The sequence below is a fragment of the Bicyclus anynana genome, chromosome 27, assembly GCF_947172395.1.
Source record: "Bicyclus anynana chromosome 27, ilBicAnyn1.1, whole genome shotgun sequence".
Classification (NCBI taxonomy): Eukaryota; Metazoa; Arthropoda; class Insecta; order Lepidoptera; family Nymphalidae; genus Bicyclus; species Bicyclus anynana.
The window spans coordinates 6,647,807-6,669,469 of NC_069109.1; the positions used below are offsets into that span (position 1 = coordinate 6,647,807).

Sequence of the window (21,663 nt, forward strand, 5' to 3'; positions counted from 1 at the left end):
CGCGCGGCGTCAGCTAGTTTTAGATATTTTGATTTTAACATGAAATTACTGAACCGATTTTCATGAAAACGAAATGGGACCAATCTGGAAGTATACTCTTTCAACCAAAATGGGAATTTTTAAAATTGGTTAGTAAATGACAAAGTTATGAGATACATACAATAAGATACATACCCGTCGATTGAGAAACTCCTCCTTTAAAAAAAAAAGAATATCTGACATATTTAGTCGGGAAAGACTGTTAGGAGTGGGTTCGTCAATAGACCAACGGGGCGGGGATCGAACTACCACCCTTGGTGATGAGTCCGACCTTGCCGTTGAGCTATTGAGGCTCGCTCAAAGCAAACAAACAAACAAACAAACAAACCGATGTTTTCACGGAAACTCCGAATAAATGAAAACTACGCGAGTGAAACCGGGCATCCCTTAATATACAGGGTGTCCCGTAATTAATGGATAAAACGCAAATGGTAGATAAAATAAATAAAAATAAAAAAGCCTTTTATTTCCTATATAAATTTTACAATTAGATAACTTAAACTAAAAAAATTAAACCAACAAAAACGAAAATTATTTACAATGTACCATTTTTGGTTCATAATCATATTTATACTGTTAGGAACCCCTCTCAGGTGAAGGCCTCTTACAAGGATTGCCATTTCTCTCTATCTCGGGCAATTTGTTTCCATTGCGGTATATACAGCACCACTTCAAATGGTACATACACCACCTAATTATCTAAAACTAATTTAGGCCATTATTCCACCACGCTGGCCCAATGCGGATTGGCAGACTTCACACACGCAGGGAATTAAGAAAATTCTCTGGTATGCAGGTTCCCTCACGATATTTTCCTTCACCGTTTGAGACACGTGATATTTAATTTCTTAAAAAATGCATACAACTGAAAAGCTGGAGGTGCATGCCTCGGACCGGATTCGAACCCACACTCTCCGGAATCGGAGACAGGGGTCATACCCACTGGGCTATCACGGCCTAATTTGAATAGTTTTCCAAAAATCCCTAGGGCGACCAAGATCAAATTTTTCAAAGATCAATTTTTTGACAGGTAATTTTTTTTATAAATCCGATCTTAAAATATATCTTACACTCAAAGCTTCTTTTACAAAACAAATAAAACAACAACATACATGTAAAATAGTACATTGATGATTAAATTGTTTAAATGTTTAACAAAAATCAGATCTTTAAAATAGTAATTACAGCAGCTACAACATTCAAAATACTGATTCAAGATAGAAAAATTAAAAAAAATACGAAATAAAAATATAACTTGGTCACCCTAGGGATTTTTGGGAAACCATTTAAATTAGTTTTAGATAATTAGGTGGTGTATCTACCATTTGCGTTTTATCCATTAATTACTTGACACTCTGTATAAATGCAAAAGGTCATTCATTCACGAAATTTCGAAAACCATTCGACGCACAAAGGTGAAATTTAGTAGGGAGGTAGTTTATAGTGGGTAGGTGTCCACTAACAACGGATTTTGCGATAGGGCCGGATTAAAGAGGTCTAAGGGCGGACGAAGTCGCGGGCATCCGCTAGTAGGTAATATATAAATGCGAAAAGTCATTCATCACAAAATTTCGAAAACCACTAGACATAGGTAGGTGAAATTTAGTAGAGAGGTAGTTTATAGTTAGTAGATGTCCACTAACAACGGATTTTGCGATAGGGCCGGATTAAAGAGGTCTAAGGGCGAACGAAATCGCGGACGTCCGCAAGGTAAGTAATACATAAATGCGAAAGGTCATTCATCACGAAATTTCGATACCACTAGACGCACAAAGGTGAAATTTAGTAGAGAGGTAGTTTGTAGTTGGTAGATGGCGACTAATAACGGATTTTACGATAGGGCCGGATTAAAGAGGTCTAAGGGCGGACGAAATCGCGGGCGTCCGCTAGTAGGTAATATAAATGCAAAAGGTTTCATCACGAAATTTCGAAAACCGCTAGACATACAAAGATGAAAGGAGATGGTCCATTTCAGGTCCACTCTTGTACCCCGTATCATTAAAATTTAAAAAATACAAGGATCTTATTAAAATTTATTAAATTGAATAAATGTAACTAAATAAAAAGAAATATAAAAATTAAAACCCAAGTGTTTGAGTTATATCAAGATGGCCCCAGGCAACTATGACATGACAATTGACAGCAAACGTCAAATCGATTACTGCATCGAAAACGTCATCAATCCGCCATTATTACCCATATAAGTGTTGCATTACTTGGGAGTTATATGAATATTATTTCGAAAGAATATATAATTTACGTATATTTGTATAATCAAAAATAGTAAAAAATATTTTCTTTTATTTCCGCCAGGGTACAATGACTGGACTTGGGCTCCATACAATTTTGGACCATCTCCTTTAGCAGAGAAGTAGTTTATAGTTGGTAGAAGTCTACTAACAACGGATATTGCGATAGGACCGGATTAAAGAGGTCTAAGGGCGGACGAAGTCGCTGACGTCCGCTAGTAAGTAACACGAGTAGGTATATAAATGCATCACGAAATTTCGAAAACCATACATACATACAAAGATGAAATTTAGTAGGGAGGTAGATATTATTTACAGGTCTAAGGGCGGACGAAGTCGCAGGCGTCCGCTAGTAGTATAAGACAAAGAAGTCCGTTCGTCCCCTAATCTGGCGCGCTACCAGCAAACGACAAATATGTCCAAATAGCGGACATTTCTCCCTTTTTACGGGACACAAGTAACGTCAGCAGAATCAGAAATAATACCCCAAATATAAGACTTGATAGTGTAATCATTTGTTTTTATTATTGTTGTAATATTTGGTGGTTTTACTTTATTTTTATTAGATAAACTAGCTGACGGCTCGCGGTTTCACCCGCGTGGTTCCCGTTCCCGTAGGAATACAGGGATAATATATAGCCTATAGCCTTCCTCGATAAATGGCCTATCTAACACTGAAAGAATTTTTCAAATCAGACCAGTAGTTCCAGAGATTAGCGCGTTCAATCAAACAAACACACTCTTCAGCTTTATTATATTAGTATAGACAGGGGATGCTTATAATGCGTGAATTTTCCTTTATTTTCTAAATCAAGTACTATCTAGTACTATCTAATAATACTAATCAAGTAGTTTCAAAGCCTTTCAGATCCTTTAGAACCGATTCATACGTCAGGTCACAGGCAATCCGTGGTTTGTTCGCAATAATGACTTACATAGAGACCTAGATCGCCGCACAATAGCCCAATATACGAAAAATCTCTCGAAAACTTATTTTAAAAGACCCACCCCACAGTGCCGTGAATACCCTTTTCCGCACTCTGTGCGAGCTCCTATAACTGCGCCCTATTTAACTAGACCCTTTGCCTATCATTCCACCCACTGTCTCACTAAAACTCAAACGCAGGTTCACTGCTAATGCGTTGCCCATTCTGATGCTTAATTCTGTCTATTCTTGCGCCCCCGAGAGTATACGCCCTGTGCCTGGGCACTGGTGGCCGCCCTATTAAATCGCCCTGATGCTGTGATGACACTACCACCCCAACTAACTAGTGGTTGAGGCTTGCAACATCCCCGATACCAACGCTGATTGTAGATCTAAACGCCCAAAAAACGTCCTCTACGATGACATAACGACCGACAATGCTTCCCAGGCAACTCACTAGCTACACAGCGTTTTCGCCAGCGAAGAGGTCCCCGATATCTGACGTCACCTAGACGTGGGTTTTTTAACTCACGATCTCGGGGGTAACAGGGCTGATACACTCAGGCCAGAACACCCTTCCCGAACGGCCCTCTGAGGTCCGAGTCTCAGAGGAGACGCCCTCAGAGAGTCTCTGCTTCTGCCTTCGGGCCTAATCAGGCGATGCTTCTGCGCTCGCCTCAGACCAAATACTGTATTTTGATTTTGATTTTTTGAGGACCTGCCTCGCTAGACGTTACTTTTCTGTCAAAGTATATGATCAACGATCTAATGCGATTATATAAACTGTCTCTATAGAATCGATGTTAAATAGTTGTAATCGTGTTCGTCGATTAAAGAGCTCTTTGAAAATCTTTTTGTATAGTTGCATGGTGTAAAAAAAAACGGGCAAAAACTTCTTGTTTAGTTTACAATATATACCAAATCTAAGCTCCTTTTCCTCAGAAAATGACAGACAATTTTGCTCGTGACTATGAGTGTGATACAGGTCCTTTTATAATTGGTCTGGGGCGCTCGCCCAAACTCCCCGGTGACGCCGCTGAGGTGTGATTTATATCCTGCTTAAAGAAACCAATTGCTATCAATACTGCCGTCCTAATTAAAAAGGGCACAACTAACATTTTGTAAATGTTGAGAAAATAGAGTTTAGAATATTTTTTACGTTTTTGTTGAAAAAAAAACAACAAAACTTCGTTTTCCGAAATTCTGTGGATGGCAGTTTTTGCATTTATATAGTATACTAGCGGACGCCCGCGACTTCGTCCGCGTGAAACTCGATGTAAACTTTCAACTAAAATTTAGCCTATTTTACTTGTGGATAATGTAGCTTTCGAATGGTGAAAGAATTTTTAAAATCGGTCCAGTAGTTTTTGAGCCTATTCATTAGAAACAAACATACAAACAAAGTTTTCCTCTTTATAATATTAAGTATAGATATAAAATAATGACAATATCATTTTTTTATTTTTAATGCGTATAATATACGTCATCGGTTTAGCACCATCTTCAAACTGATCAGTAGATAGAAAATATTGTAATGTTATTTTTCGATTTTTGGTTTCCTGCGTACGTTTTTGATGTTACAAGAAACAATATTTTACAATTTTAATTTTTAACAGTTTTAAACATTTTTTGCTGACGCTACTAAAGCAGTATACAACATTAAAACCTTAATATGTTCCCTTTGCCCACATTAAGTTAAATTACTGAATACCGGCGCCATATTTGCTAGGGCCCGACCACACAATGTAGTTTCGTTTACATACGTTAAGTTTAGAAGTTGCTACGACATATATTAGGTATAGGTCACTAGTTGACGCGACTTCGTCACTTAGACCTCCTCAATCCGGCCGTGTCACAAAATCCGTTCTTAGAATCTACTAACTTTAAACTACCTCCCTGCAAAATTTCATGGGCTTCAACCGTAGCTAATTACCATCCAACCGGCAAAGGAAGTCAAGCGATTTAGAGTACCGGTACGATGTCGTGTAGAAACCGAAATGGGTGTGGATTTTCATTCTCCTAACAAGTTAGACCGATGCGAAATAGAAAGACGAAACGAAAATAACTGGCTTGCTTTCTACGAGAGAGACAGGCAGACAGACAAACGTGCGCGCAACTATTTTTTTTTATATTATTTACAAGTTAGCCCTAGACTACAATCTCACCTGATGGTAAGTGATGATGCAATCTAAGATGGAAGCGGGCTAACTTGTTAGTAGGAGGATGAAAATCCACACCCCTTTTCGGTTTCTACACGACGCTAAATCGCTAAATCGCTTGGCGGTACGTCTTTGTCGGTAGGGTGGTAACGAACTACAGCCGAAGCCTACCACCAGCCAGACCTGGACCGATTAAAAAAATATTAATCGGCCCAGCCGAGGATCGAATCCAGGACCTCCGTTTTGTAAATCCACCGCGCACACCACTGCGCCACGGAGGCCGTCAAAAAGTGTCGTTACAACTTTTAGTCTTAATTTTTATCCGTCTTGCGCCTAACGCGCGAGGAACTTCGTTTTAAAAAAAACATACGCGTTGAATTGAGAACCTCTTCAATTTTTATGAAGTCGATTAAAAAAAAAGGAACATGTGCCTGTTACATGTTTTAATTCCAAAGAAAACGGCGCCAAAACCGCTTGTGAAAAAAATGAAAATTGTACGAAACGATATCAGAGTTAAAAGAGAGAAAAATAATTATTTTCCTAATTAAAAACTCATTCGCCCGCGGCTAAAGCAAATTGGCTGTTATTTCTCTTTTACATTCTTTTTTCTGCTTTTTGTTATTGTATAATTTTTTTTTATTCGACCCCACTTGATCCCGAAAAAACATGAAAAGGCCACAATCGAGGAATGGAAACTAAAAAAAAAGAATTAATTACAATCTCTTATTATTTTTACGAGCTAAAGCTGGTTGTACACTGGTGATGCGATGCGATGAATGTTGCTATATTATGTCGTTAGTGATCTTAGGTCAGCTGCATGCTGTGCACAAAGTTTTTAACTGGGGTAGCAATAGGCTAGGTGACAATTTTTTTTAATGGTCTACAATTGTTCTTCTCAATTGAATGCCTGTCAGATATTTCAACTATTTCATTGTTAATGTTAACTAATCCTTTAAAAACGGAACGTTTGACAAAAAAAAAATTAATAATTAGTTTGACGTTTAGTACATACAGTAACATTGTGATGTTACAAAATGGACGACAGCGCTTTTTTTGACGTTAGGAAAAATTTGAAAAAATACATGATTTTCATGAAATCTTTAAGTTTTATTATTTAATATCGATATATTTCGGAACTTTATTCTATGTACTACATGATATCAATATTACTTATATACTTTAATGTGTCCATAGGGTAGGCAGAATTTAATTTTGAATTTTAATATCTACGGAGTGCACGTCACATGCTGCATACACAATATTATTGGCAAAGAACTAGGGCTTTATATTAAAAAAAAAACAATATTCCGTGTGCTCAAAGTATTAAAGAAGGTGCCTGAAATTGGGCAGCTAAAACTCACATGATAAAACGTTGGAGTATGACCGACTAGTTTCGAACACATATAGGGCCCTTAGTCATGAGCTGGTTCTTGCAACGCGGCACAAACCAAACTAGTAGGCCGTACTCCGACGTATCACGTTAGTTTTAGCCGTGTTTTAATATAAATTTATAGAACTCACGATAAATAATTTATTAAACTCACGATAATTACAATTGTACTTAATTTATCGCATCATCTCACGAATCGCATAGCACTTTCAGTGTACAACCACCTTTATAAAGAAAAACAGTACAATTTTTTTCACAGACGCCGTTTATAGTTTAGATTGAATGAAATAGAAACTTAGATTATTAAAACAAAAACATATATTATATATTTTAAATATATTAAAAATAAATAAAATAGTGAAGCGAAACCAGTGATTTTAGTGAATACGAAAAATATTATGTGATTAAAAAAATACCAAACCAAATAAAACTATTTACAAAACATACAAAAAACGAATAAAAATAAAATAAGTGTCTCAATCTCAATTTGCCCCAAGAAATTTCTGGATTGTCCCCAAAAAGTTTCTCGAGTGTCCCCAAAAATTTATAATGACGACGGTATAAGCGTTGGTCGTGATAGTTGGCGGTCCAAAATGTTAACGATGTCCACTCTAATGATGCCAGCGGCTACTATGACGACAATGACCAACGCTGGACCCATACCAGTGGCTGCGGCTACGAAGCTGGAGCCCAAGTTACTGCAGTTGCCCCACCCAGCGCTGATGCCGCAGATTCCACAACAACCTCCGCAACAACATCACCACCAGCATCCGCACGGGAACAACAACAAACTCGGTAAGTGATATTCTCGATTTGCCCCAATTTTTTTTTTAAACAAAACACTTTGTTTGCGGCTTAGAATATAGCCTCTGAATTAAACCTCAATAGCTCAACGGTTAGAGCGATCGGACTCATCACGGATAGGTGGAGGTTCGATCACCCCGTTGGACAGGGATTCGCTGGATGCAGCCGGCTCAAGAACCTGATGTTTGGAAGTGACTCCATCGGCTGATGATGATGATGATGATTATGAGAGTCAGAATCACGATTTTCTCTTATCTATACTAATATTATAAAGCTGAAGAGTTTGTTTGTTTGATTGAACGCGCTAATCTCAAGAACTACAGATCCGATTTTAAAAACTCTTTCAGTGTTAGATAGCCCATTTATCGAGAAAGGTTATAGGCTATCACGCTAAGACTATACATTATCACGCTAAGACTATACATTATCACGCTAAGACTAATATGAGCGTAGCACCAATGTAGAATGTTTCAAAATCGGGGGATATTTCTCTATTAAGAGCTTACGCTGCGTGCGCTGCGTAAACGGTTAAAGTTTCGCAAAAATCATGTCTGATAGAATTGTTCTCCTTTAAAATTTTTAAAAAAAGTCCGTGACAGTTCCCGCGGGGTTTGTGAAAGCAGACGAAGTCGCGAGCGTCCGCTAGTGTTAGATATATTTAGAGAAATAAATATAAAACGAACGTAAACGAAGTATCGTAGTCTAAAGTTTCTAGCACCCTAGCGCGCAGATAGGGGTGGGTGGTTGGTTATAAATAGTATCGATGAAATTATTAGAGCTTGCAAACTTGTTCCCGCACTAATGACTTGCTCTGCGGAGTTCGTTACTACTGCGCTCCGACGTAATTTAGTGACGTATTCATGTTTTTAGTGGTTTTTAGGGTCCCAAAAATGGAACTCCTTTAATTACTATGTGTATGTCTGTCATGATATTTAATCTCAGGAAGGCAAGTTTTTGAGCTATTGCATAGTTTTAATCGCGAGCTTTGAGCGTGGCGACTGAATCAAGAAATTCCGTAACGAAAAAACCTAACACCCAAGCCGTGCATTAAGTTAGCTTTGGAAGTTGTCATATCGACTTAACTGGATAAGTGGTTTGAAGCTAAGGGGCAAAACTTATTAAATCTGAGTTCGATTCCAGCTCAATGTACAGACATTTTTTTATTCTTTTATTTCTTAGAAGCTGACGCCACGCGGTTTTACCCGCGTTGCTCCCTATCCCGTCAGAATACGGGGATAACAAATAGCCGATACCTTCCTCGATAAATGGGCTATCTAACACTGAAAGAATTTTTCAACTTGGAGCAGTAGTTCCTGAGATTAGCGCGTTCTAACAAACAAACTCTTCAGCTTTATAATATTAGTACAGATTTTTTCCTATAGAAAGAAATACTGCATAAATAAAACAAATGAATATTTATAATTGCATAAGTTGATAAAAAATGCTATGCAATAGCTTTACCGAGTGCCACACGTTTTTATTTTATTATTATTATTTACAAGTTAGCCTTTGACTACAATCTCACCTGATGGTAAGTGATGATGCAACCTAAGATAGAAGCGGGCTGACTTGTTAGGAGGAAGATGAAAATCCACACCTATTTCGGTTTATACACGACATCGTACCGGAACACTAAATCGAATGGCAGTACGTTTTTGACGCTATGGTGGTAACCATCCACAGCCGAAGCCTCCCACCAGCCAATTAAGATAACCTCAACCGGCCCGAAGATCGAACCCAGGACCTCCGTCTTGTAAATCCACCGCGCATACCACTGCGCTACGGAGGCCGTCACAATAAATAGTTTAATAAATGGAATAAATACTTTTTCGCTTTCAGCTGTGGGGAAAAAAACTACAGACTTTAAAGACAATTTTTATCTGGCTTACTGAAATCATCAGAAAATATGAGCGATTATTCGGAAGATTATTTCATTCAAAATGAATAAAAATATTACCGCAAACGTAGCTCGATAACAGAATTATAATGGTTTTATTTTGTAACTTTGAAACCCTGCCATTCCATTACGCTACGCTCAAATCGTCAGATTTTCGAAATGGACCACTTATAGCTATCAACTCAACTAGCTTGTCTCAATCTGACGTGCTGGTTGAGCGGAGCCTTCTAATACAGAAGTAGTTTTACTACTCCTAAAAGAAGGTTCCAAACTACCACTAAATTATGTAAATTTTGAAAGTGAAATAAACGATTTTATTATATTTATTTAACCTGCTCTTAGACTGCAGCTTCTCCGTTATCAGAATTAGTATTTAGTAAACTCCCCGATATATACATACTCGTTGTAGAATGCAATCATAGACTAATGAGTAAACAAAGAGTCTATGGATGCAGTACATACCAAAGACAAAATACGTAGCTATGTTGACATCTGTCAGATAGTTGAATACCCCACACTACGCACAGTACAAAGGTATAAAAGGCGAACGCCAAGCAGAGCCGAGTTTAGTCTGAGTGAACAAGCGGGTGAAACACTACACTCGTGATGTGAACACATGCAGATATCAAATAAACAAAATTAAAAGATATTAATTTTAATGCAGCGCTGGTTAGCGGCCGTTAATTAATATGATATAACGGTAACGGCGCGCTTTACGGCCGTTATTCGGGTTAATTTCTCAATTTGCCCCAAAAATGAATCATCTTTTGCGTAATAATTGTATTATGGGGGCACGCTGTTTTTATTTATTGACCGACTTCAAATAAAGGAGGATCTCAATCCGATTGATATAGGTTTTTTTAACCCTCGCAAAAAGAGGTGTATTATAAGTTTGACGTGTCTGTCAGTCTGTTTGTGGTACCATAACTCCAAAACGGATGAAGCGATTTCAATTTAGTTTTTTTTTTGTATTTACAGGTTACTTATGGACGATTGTTATTAGACATGAAAATGATGATGAAAATCGGTTGAGCCGTTTAAAAGTTGTGGGGGTGAAAGTGGGGAAGAACAACCGAATGTCTGCAAATATACTCGAGTGGGGTCTCAAATGAAAGCGCACTGGAAGAGAATATTGATGACTTGATCGAGAGTATAATTGATAATTTCATGACATTCGGGGTTTTTCAAAATGTTTGCATCACTTTGTTGTCTGTATGTCTGACAAAAACCTATATCTCAAAAACACGTGGAGAAATCGAGTTGCAATTGAAACCCTAAACTAGTACAATAGTCCTTACATGAAACCAAACGTTGTGAAGTGAAATAGACAAATGTCAACCAAAAGCGACGCAATCGGAAATACCGTTGTTTCGTTGCATTCGGACGAAAGAGATAGCATTGGGAATACTCCGCCGCCATTGGACGACATTTTGTCTATTTCTCCTCACCGCCCGCCGCCCCCTAACCAAGTGGCACGTCGATTCTCTATCTACGATCGCTAACGCTTCGAAAACTAGAAAAATTTATGGGAATGACAGATCATGATCACGTGACCTGAAGATAGCAAATGTCATTCAATGGCGGCGGAGTATTCCCAATCCTATCTCATTCGTCCGAAGGGGGGCCGGTCTAACCACCGCAGGCTTTTTATCCATCAGATAGAAGTATCCAAAGTGTAACAAATCATGATTTCTAATTGTCCCCCCGTCACCCCCCGGTGCGTCCGTGCGTAGAAACCGCAAATTTTATTATATTTATCCATGTATGAAATTACGCAATTAATTTCAGACTCGCCCAACTAGGTGGTTAAAATTAAAAATGGCGGACGGGCGTGGCGGAGTAGGGTGCCCATCCTCGTCGGAAAACTTAAAATAGTCCGAAGTTTAATTATGTGAGGGCTTCAATCTTTACCTGGGGTCATTTTTGACGACCTCCGTGGCGCAGTGGTATGCGCGGTGGGTTTACAAAACGGAGGTCCTGGGTTCGATCCCCGGCTGGGCAGATTGAGATTTTCTTAATTTGTCCAGGTCTGGCTGGTGGGAGGCTTCGGCCGTGGCTAGTTACCACTCTACCGGCAAAGACGTACCGCCAAGCGATTTAGCATCCCGATACGATGCCGTGTAGAAACCGAAAGGGGTGTGGATTTTCATCCTCCTCCTAACAAGTTAGCCCGCTTCCATCTTAGACTGCATCATCACTTACCATCAGGTGAGGTTGTAGTCAAGGGCTAACTTGTAAAGAATAAAAAAAAAAAAAAAAAAAAAAAAAAAAAAAAAAAAAATGAAAATCAGCACTACAGCTCTCAACTGTAGTATCGAGCTGAGGCAGCGCGCCATTCAGCTGAATTTCTTTATTCAATTGTTATACTAAGTACAGACAGAGAAACTTTGTAATTTAAGTAGGTATCTTTAAGTAGCTTGTAAGCTCTGTTAGTATTAGTTTGTAATTTCTTCTTGTTTTTTAATTTGTTCTTTTTTTAGCTGAATAAAGGACTTTATTATTATTTTTATTACTAATAATATAAAGCTGAAGAAACACTTCACTTTGTAATATTTATATATTAACTTGTAATTGAAAATTTTGAAATACCCTCGAATGTCATGAAATTGTTAATTACACTCTCGATCAAGTCATCAATATTCTCTTTCAGTTCGCTGTCATTTGAGTATATTTGCACACATTCGGTTATTCTTCCCCACTTTCACCCACAACATTTAAACGGCTCATCCGATTTTCGTCAAACATGTCAAAAACAGTTGCGCATAAATTACCTTTAATACAATAAAAAACTAATCTGTCGCCCGTTTGGAATCTATGGTGACACAGACAGACAAACACGTCAAACTTACAACACCCCTCTTTTTGCGTCGGGGTTTGCGGTCTAAAAATAAATAATACTACAAGACGTCATACGCGTGAAATTTAGTTATTTACAAATCTCGCGGAAACTGAATTTTTCTGGGATAATAATAGTCTTGCGCAGTAACCTCCTCTATCTTGCAGTGAAAATCTCAGTAAAATCGGTTCAGCTATTCCAGAAAATTACCCGTACAAACAAACAACAAATAAAAGAAAGCTTGTTTGCGAGTTAATTTCTTTCTATGAATACTTGAGAAAAACTCAGGTATTTTTAAATTACTGACACATACTTTAATTTTATTTATATGTTGTGTAATGATAATAAATATACTTGAATAATACGCACATGACTGTCTAGACCAGTGATTCCCAAAGTGGCCTATAGGGGTCTATGACAAACTGCAAGGGGTCTATGTCAGCGAAAATTTGGGGCTCCATTAAACAAAAATGGTTTCCACGAAGGTGGATCATAACACATATACTAATAGTACCTATTTTTACATCATATTATATAATATTAAAACATATACATTATTTTAAAAGTAACTATGAAGTAAAAAAATATTATGTTTGTTTATAAAATTGTGTAAGTTGTAGGATATAGAAAATCAATATCAAATAAGTAGGGGGTCTACCCAACACGGAAAAACATGGCAAGGGGTCTACGAGACTAAAATATTTGGGAAACTCTAGTCTAGACCATCAAATATATTCTTATGTGGCTAGTTACCGACGTACCGCTAAGTAATTTAGCGTTCTTACGATCTAGAAAACAAAAGGTGTGTGGATTTTCCTACTCCTAACAAGTTAGCCCGCTTCTTGATTGCATCATCACTAACCATCAGGTGAGATTGTAGTCAAGGGCTAACTTGCAGAGAATTAAAAAAAAACTCATCCGTTTAAGGACAGTCCCGTAAGACGCAGCGCCATGGTCACCCTACACTCCGTGCCGCCTCTCTATAAATGTTATATTTGCTCATAACCATAATTTAATGTGACGTCATTCGCTCCACAAACACGGAGATTGTTACCACGTTCCTTTATTTTGTTGACTGTTTATAGCTTTATGGAGTAGCTTTAGAAGGCCTCTATAGCCTAGTGGTTAGACTGTATGGCTTTAGAAGACCAGCTGCCAGGTTCGGGTTACTTAATAGGCACATTCATTTTTCACAAATCCTGCGGGAACCATGGATTTTTCTGGGATGAAAAGTAGCCTATGTGTTAATCCAGAGTAAAATCTATCTCCATTCTGATCAAGCCAAATCGCTTCAGTAGCCGCAGCGCTAAAGAGAATCAAACATACTGACATACACACAAACTTTCACATTTGTAATATTAGTTTAATCACTAATAAATAACAGATGAGGGACTATTTCTAATATTTCTAATACCGTATTTAAGTCCAATATAACATGTAAGTATATTGAAGCTAAATAAAGTCTATTAATAAAATCTAATAAGCGAAGAATAACATCATATGTGCTACCTTCTGATCACTTTGAAGGCGGTGCCAAGCCAGTGGTGTATGAATTAAAGCCGTTTCCACAAAAACACAAAATTACTGAACCGATTTTCATGAAAATTAAACAGAACCAACCTGGCATACTCTTTCAAACAAAAAAAAGATTTTTCAAAATTGGATCAGAAGTTATGCGGTAACAAACATAAAAAACATACGCGTCGAATGTTAAATGTTATTTACATGTACACACTGTGATGTCCACCAGTAAGCACCGGATGACATTTGTTACATAGAATCACGATTTCGTTAATGTCAACTAGCATATTTTTACAAGAACTTGACTACAATCTCACCTGATGGTAAGTGATGATGTAATCTAAGATGGAAGCGGGCTAACTTGTTAGGAGCAGAATGAAAATCTACACCCCTTTCGGTTTCTACACGACATCGTACCGGAACGCTAAATACGTCAAATATAGTGAATAAGCCTGCTGTTTCGACGTTGTGATTTTGAGATTACCAAATTCTGTAAGTTACCTTATTAAAGTATCGTAAGTAATCTGCGTGGGATATTAGGGTTGGCACAGGTTTTTGACGTGACAACGTCTTATAATTCGATGGAGCCGGCTGCACACTCGAAAAAAGATGACGTCATACGTCGTTCCCTTGCTCTAGGGTTGCCAACTTTTATTACAAGAAATAAAGTATACTCTGGTCTATGATTCTTTCGAAAAACGAACATTATCTTTTGATAAATGCAACCACTCCATCAGTATTTTCTTATGACGTTGTCACGTTCACTATCATCAGTAAACCGACTTTACAAACGTTTTTTTTTTAATAGAAGTAGGCATTTTCTTGCGTAAGATCATTGTAAATAGTGTCCAAATGATTTATTTTGCTATGAAACCGGTAAGTGGTACAGGTATGCCTCTCTTACTGTGAGTTATCTCAACTTTATGATATTTTTTATTTTTGCCGTGGAGACCCTTGGGCCATGGAGTCGCAGTGCTAAAAAAACACCGAATACACGGCTAGTTTTAAGCCTAAATAGCTCAACGGTAATTGCGGTCGAACTCATCAACTCTAAGGGGTGGTGGTTCGATCCCCGCCCGTTGGTCTATTGTCGTACCCACTCCTAGCACAGTCTTTGTCGACTAGTTGGAATATTGGTTATATTATAAAAAGATATGGCAAATATTATTTTAAAAAAGTTGCCTCAACTGGTGACAGAAGGGCTGGCTCATTTAGCGCAAAGGATCAGCCTGGCTGTCCAGCGCGGAAGTGCAGTCAGTATTCTTGCCACCATTCCACTTAGGCATGATTTGTTTAGTTACGTTTCCCTATTTTATTCTATACCACCACCACCACCACCACCACCAACAGAAGCCGATGGAAGGAGGCTGGTATCTTACCAGGACCACGATCTTCAGTAATGAAGGAACGACTATAGAGAGAGAGAGAGAGATTTTATTCTATCCATCGATCTTCTATTAAAAAGTGGATGCACAATCAGCGACCAAAAAAGTTCCCATGAGTGCAAACACAACTTCTTGGCACTCAATTCAGGTAGTCGCATTTGCAAATTCAACTTTAAACTCAATGCTTAAGGTTGAATTTGCTCTGAATTTGGGGTTTTATTGAATATTGGACTTCAGGTATAATTTATTTTACCAAAAATTCTAAAACTGTCAAAGCAAGGCCAGTTTTCAAGTGAAATTTTCTACATGATTATGCGTTTTTTAACCGACTTCAAAAAAAGGAGGAGGTTCTCAATTCGTCTGTATGTTTTTTTTTTGTATGTATGTTAGGCGAAGACGCCTGGACCGATTTGAATATTTTTTTTTTACTATAAGGGGTCAATGATTTTATATCAATGAAAGTAAGAAAACAAAAGTGCGGGGTCAGCACTTGGGACCCCAATATCCACCGAACTATATGCCCCTTCAGCTTTACACTCGCTGAGCTATGTGAGACTTTGGTTCTTCTGCGGATCTCCACATTTCTGATTCGATCACGCAGAGATCTCACTCCGAGCATAGCTCGTTCCATCGCCCGCTGTGTGACTTTAAGCACAAAGAAATACTCAGACGTAAATGGCTAATTGATACTTTTTTCATGGCCTATAAATATATCAATAGTTTATTATAGTTTTACTAGATTGAAATTTTTGATGTGAAACCGATTTCTGGTGTGGCGACGCGTCGCCACGCTATATGATAGTATATATATATACAGTCTTTATGCAGTAGTGTGTACGGTGTGGCGACGCGTCGCCATGAGCCTGTGCGATTCTCTCCCACTCGATCCGGCGTTAAGCCATCTCTCTCGCTACACTGAGCTCGGATACCTATACAGTATATTCCGTAGTGTATACAGTGTTGTTTAACTTTTACAAAATAATGTCGATGTTTCATATCTGTCAGGCGTCCCGTGACGGCTCACGTTTTTTTCATATTTTTTTGAGACGTGATTACATGAAAATTTTAGTTTTTAGTAACCAAAACGCCTATCAGCCATGACAGTCTCATTCACCTGTTTCATGACGTCACTATAAATTACAAGTTCCTTACAAACGATGCGTTTGACAAAGATATTAGATATCAATTAGTTTGAAATTTAGTACATAATGTAACATTGTGACGTCACAAAATGGACGACAGCGTTTTTGACGTTGGGAATTTTTTAAAAAACATGATTCCTAAATTAAATTTTATAAGAAATCCTTAACTTTTATTAATTGATATGTTGATTTATTAATTGATTGATATATTTCGGACCCTTAATCCATATACTATGCTAAATTACGATTAATATTGTTTATATTAAATTTGATATGAGTCAACTACCCTATTGCACACAATCTAGTAACACCCCTATTTTGTGTCGGGTGGTTAAACTGTGGCAACCCTACATAAAGCCGAGTCTGCATAAGCCGGGGCTCGCAAATGTTATTGGTTAGTGGTTTACGTCACAAGCGACAGCGGGCGGCGAAAACACCCTACCACAGTATTGTTTTTGAAGTGTTTCTTATGGGAGGGTAAGCTACTTAATGCTAGCCTCAAACGGTCAATTATTCTCACGTTTCTGGAGCACCCACGATTATTTGATCGTGTGTTGGTCACTGCGTACATGACTTGTATAGTATGCCGCGTGGGTACTGCCGTTTGCTTTTCAGAAACGTGAGAATAATTGACCGTTTGTGGCTAGCATTATGGCGTCATTCAGTTTGGCTTGCGCTCGCGACCGCATGAAAAATTAATCAACTTTGAAGACAATACATTAAGATATATATACAATTATACACCAATTGAAAGCACACATTTTGTAGAAAAATATAATGTATTTCAACTGTAGAAATACTAATATTATGCAACCGAATAGTTTGTTTGTTTGCTTGCTTGAACGCGCTAATCTCAGGAACTACTAGTCCGATTTGAAAAATTCTTTCAGAATTAGATAGCCCATTTATCGAGGAAGATTATAGGCTATATATTATCCCCGTATTCATACGAAAACGGGAACCACGCGGGTGAAACGCGGTGTCAGCAGTATTCAATAAATCCAATTTACTTACAAATGAAATAATAAATGCACACACTGACACTAATGGGCAAAACAATTTTCAAGTTTAAACAACTTCAATTTTAAATAGTTTAATTTAGATTACTTAAAGTTATTGCTTTTGTCGATGTCGAAAAGTATCTTATGTTCTACTCCAAGGTTAAATTTATATATTTATATCATAATATATCAACCCATATTCGGCTCACTGGTGAGCTCGAGTCTCCTCTCAGAATGGGATGGGTTAGGCCAATAGTCCACCACGCCCAATGCGGATCGGCAGACTTCACACATGCAGAGGATTAAGTAAATTCTCTGGTATGCAGGTTTCCTCACGATGTTTACCTTCACCGTTTGAGACACGTGATATGATATTTAATTTTTTAAAATGCACACAACTGAAAAGTTGGAGGTGCATGCCGCGGACCGGATTCGAACCCACACCCTCCGGAATCGGAGGCAGAGCTCATATCCACTGGGCTATCACGGTTCTTATCTCCATACCATATTTCATGCAAATCGGTTCAATGGTTTAGCCTTGAAAACGTAGCAGACAGACAGACAGACTTACAATCGCATTTGTAATATTAGTATGGATATTGTCAACGTCCAGTCTAGTGGTGGAACCATTTATTTGTACCCTTTTCCAAGTAAGTGATAAAAAAGCCAAAGCAATTACCCGCTACCGCCCATGACTTGTCCCGCGGAGCGGGTAGCGTAAAAGCATCGGTTAACGAACCGAGAGACGGGATAGTATAATAATTTACATATACAGGGTGTCCTGGTTATCGATCCTACACGGAGACGAGGGAAAATGGCCGACACAGACACGCGCCACTCGAGCTCGTCATACGTACGTTCGGGTTATGTGTTTATCAATGGCGTGCACAAGGCTTGTAACTCGGGTATGCACTATACGTACAAAACTAATAAAATTTAAAAAATCACCGAAAATTGCTAGATTTGTGCAGTACAGATGATTGATTATCCGATACACCCTGCTAATTTTAAAAATTCTTTTACCAATAGAAAACCACGTTATTTGTGAGTATATATTTAACGGAAACTACGCAAGTAAAATCGTGGGACGTTGGCTAACGTACTTCGTACGTACTAACAGACGCCGCACGGTTGCACCCGCGTGGTTCCCGTTCCCGTAGGAATACAGGGATAAAATATAGCCTACAGCACTCGGGAATAGTGTAGCTTCCTAACAGTAAAGGAATTTTTCAAATCGGTTCAGTAGTTTCTGAGCCAATTACATTATATTGTACCTATAGTCACAGAGCCTATTCAATTCAAACAATCAAATCTTTCTTCTTAATAATATTAGTAGTATTAGTATTAGTATAGATTCCTAGTATTACTGAGACGGGCAGCGTGACGTCAGGAATGTGTATTCAGCAATGAAAATCTTCGTATACTTCCAACAAAGTGTATTATCACCAACAAAGATCGCGCTCGACTGACTACCAGACGACGAAATAATTACCGACTATGACTCAAACAGTTTTACAATTCAAAATGGTTTCTGTATCTTACAACTACTTTTTAATTAAACAGTTTTACGGCTTAGTCTAACATCATGAAATTAATATCATTATAATATTTAAATTAATTATAAAATGTAAATAGTTTACTTTAATCTGAGTTTAAATAATAAAGCTAAAGATAGAATCTTTAGGTTTAGTCAAATCAGTATCTTATAAACGAAAAACTGTAATCATGACATTGAAGAATTATTATCAGCAAATAACAGACAATGTTTATAATAACATATAGATAGTTTAGTATATTTATAGTTTGTTAGATGGAACTCGTAGGCCCTCGTAACACTAGTGGAGTCATAGTATTCAGGCTTACGAACAAATTATTTATCGATTTAATATAAGTTAAGGATTTAAGACTTAATTTAAAAATAATATTTTTTTTCCTTTCTTCAAAAACGCTTTCGTCGTTTTGTGACGTCACGATGTTACTTAATGTCACTAGAGGAATAAACGTCAAACTGTCCAATTGGTTGCTTCTCTCAGTCTTGTTAATATACGATTTATGGCCAGTTTCTTCATCGTAAGTAACAGTCAGAGTCACGTCATAAATCAAAAGTGACGGTATTAATCACGGAAAAATAAAGTCTTCCTTACTACTTACTACTTTTACTGTTACTTAACTTTACATAAAAAAACTGGCTGTTAGTGATTACGGGTTCAAGTGATGTCATTACACAGTTAAAACATAGCTGATAGCGTTTTTGCTCGTATTAAAAAAATAAATTTTTTATGTATCATGTCTCGAAAAATATGATAAATATTATCAATCTAGTAGAACAATTTAAGAATCTAAAAAATATCAACTAGCCTACTTATTAAAAAGTATTCAGCGATGCCAGTCGTCCAGATTTTTGCGGGACGTCCCGATTTTTTAATCAAAATTAAATATCCCGCGGGACATGGCCAGTCCCGCTTTTCGGGAATAACTCGACTAAGAAAGCATGGGCACACTCACTTCTTAAACTATTGTTTGAAACGCTATATTTTCTATTGAATAAAACTTTTGTTTTTATTTCTGTTTTTTTATTTATTTGTTTTTATTAAGAAGACAACTAAGACACAACTATTAAACGATAGGGTAAATCTGATTTATAATATCATATTTTTACTAAAATACATTTTCAATGGATGTTTTTACTATCTGTTGTTAATAAATAAATAAAATAAAAATAAAATTCTTCTTCTATCTATTGTTACGTAAACGTAATTTGAACTCAAATAAATAAAATTCAAAACTTTTGACAATAAAAGTTTTTAAATGTCCCGCTTTCGACAAAAGTATTTTCAGTTCCTAAATTCTGACTTCAATCTCTCAAAATCTATCAACTTTGATGGTATTACACCACCACCACTGCATTCGTGCAGCATGATGGGGCTAAGTTTCTAAGAAGGCCTGGCAATGTAATGGACTGTTTAAATAGAAAGAGGCTAACTTACTCCTATCTATACTAATATTATAAAGCTGAAGAGTTTGTTTGCTTGAACCGCTAATCTCAGAAACTACTGGTCCGATTTGATAAATTATTTGAGTGTTAGATAGCCCATTTATCAAGGAACGAGCGGAGCACCAATGAAGAATGTCTCAAAATCGGAGGATTTTTACACGCTTTAGATTAGCTTCACTTGTAACTATATATGTAAGAAAATGTTGAAATCTTAATTGGATCCACTTCCCGGTCTTCGATTACGATGAAATTTTGCACACGCTCTGAGTTCTGATGACAATACATGAATAGCTAAGAAACGTCATTACAAATCCAATATGGCGGACTGGCTGTTTGAAATCCACCCCCATGATATGGTAGCTTAGATTAACACATAGGCTACTTTTTATCCCGGAAAAATCCATGGTTCCCAAGGGATTTGTAAAACACTAAATTCCACACGGACGAAGTCGCGGGCGTCCGCTAGTCCTTCATATAAGGGGATATGGCTTAGACCCACCATACTGTTAAATTGAGATTTGGTGGGCTTACCTTACTTCCTCAAATACCAAGTTCTTCAAACACCGAGTACACCATAAAAACAGTTACCAAGTAAATGTAATGCAAAATAAAAAAAAAGTCTTAACAATAAAATAAAAAATTCAAATCACCCTCTATACGGGCTTAGCCGAAATTGCTGGGGTGCAAAAAATATAATTACATGCAAAATTCAACTTTAGGCATTTACTTGGAAGACTCAATTTCCTTTGAAAACATTTAATGTTTAACGCCCATTCGAATGTAAACTTTGTATTCAGAGGTGTAAAGTCGATTTTCCTAAAGCAACCCTGCCAAAGGGGTGTTTGTATTGAAATTTAAACCTTATTGCAAGGGTCTTAGTGTCGCATTTTGTATGTGTTTTATTTACATTTTAGGTGTATGGTCCCGGATAAATACGATACGGATAAATCTTATTAGGACGATGACCTTACCCGACTTTGAAGGGAAGGGAGTGTTGAAGTTGAATTTGACTATCTATCTAGTGAAGTTTCATCATTTTCAGCCTTTTTTTGACGGCCTCCGTGGCGTAGTGGTATGCGCAGTGGCTTTACAAGACGCAGGTCCTGGGTTCGATCCACGGTTGGGCCACGGTTTCTTAATTGGTCCAGAAAGCTAGTTACCATACTGGCAAAGACATACCGCCAAGCGATTTTGCGTTCCGGTACGATGTCGTGTGGGAACTGAAAGGAGTGTGTGGATTTTCATCCTCTTCCTAACAAGTTATCCCGCTTCCATCTTAGATTGCATCATCACTTACCATCAGGTGAGATTGTAGTCAAG

At 37.6% G+C, this 21,663-nt stretch overlaps 1 protein-coding gene across 1 annotated transcript in view; it reads left to right on the forward strand.

Moving 5' to 3' along the window:
• LOC112046177 (cytotoxic granule associated RNA binding protein TIA1) overlaps nucleotides 1-21,663 on the forward strand; it is a 131,826-nt gene that overhangs the window by 48,703 nt on the left and 61,460 nt on the right. The window contains exon 2 of the mRNA XM_052890236.1: nucleotides 7,022-7,557. Coding sequence (XP_052746196.1) covers nucleotides 7,356-7,557 — 202 coding nt within the window. The 5' untranslated portion in view covers nucleotides 7,022-7,355. The remainder of the gene's footprint in view (nucleotides 1-7,021; nucleotides 7,558-21,663) is intronic.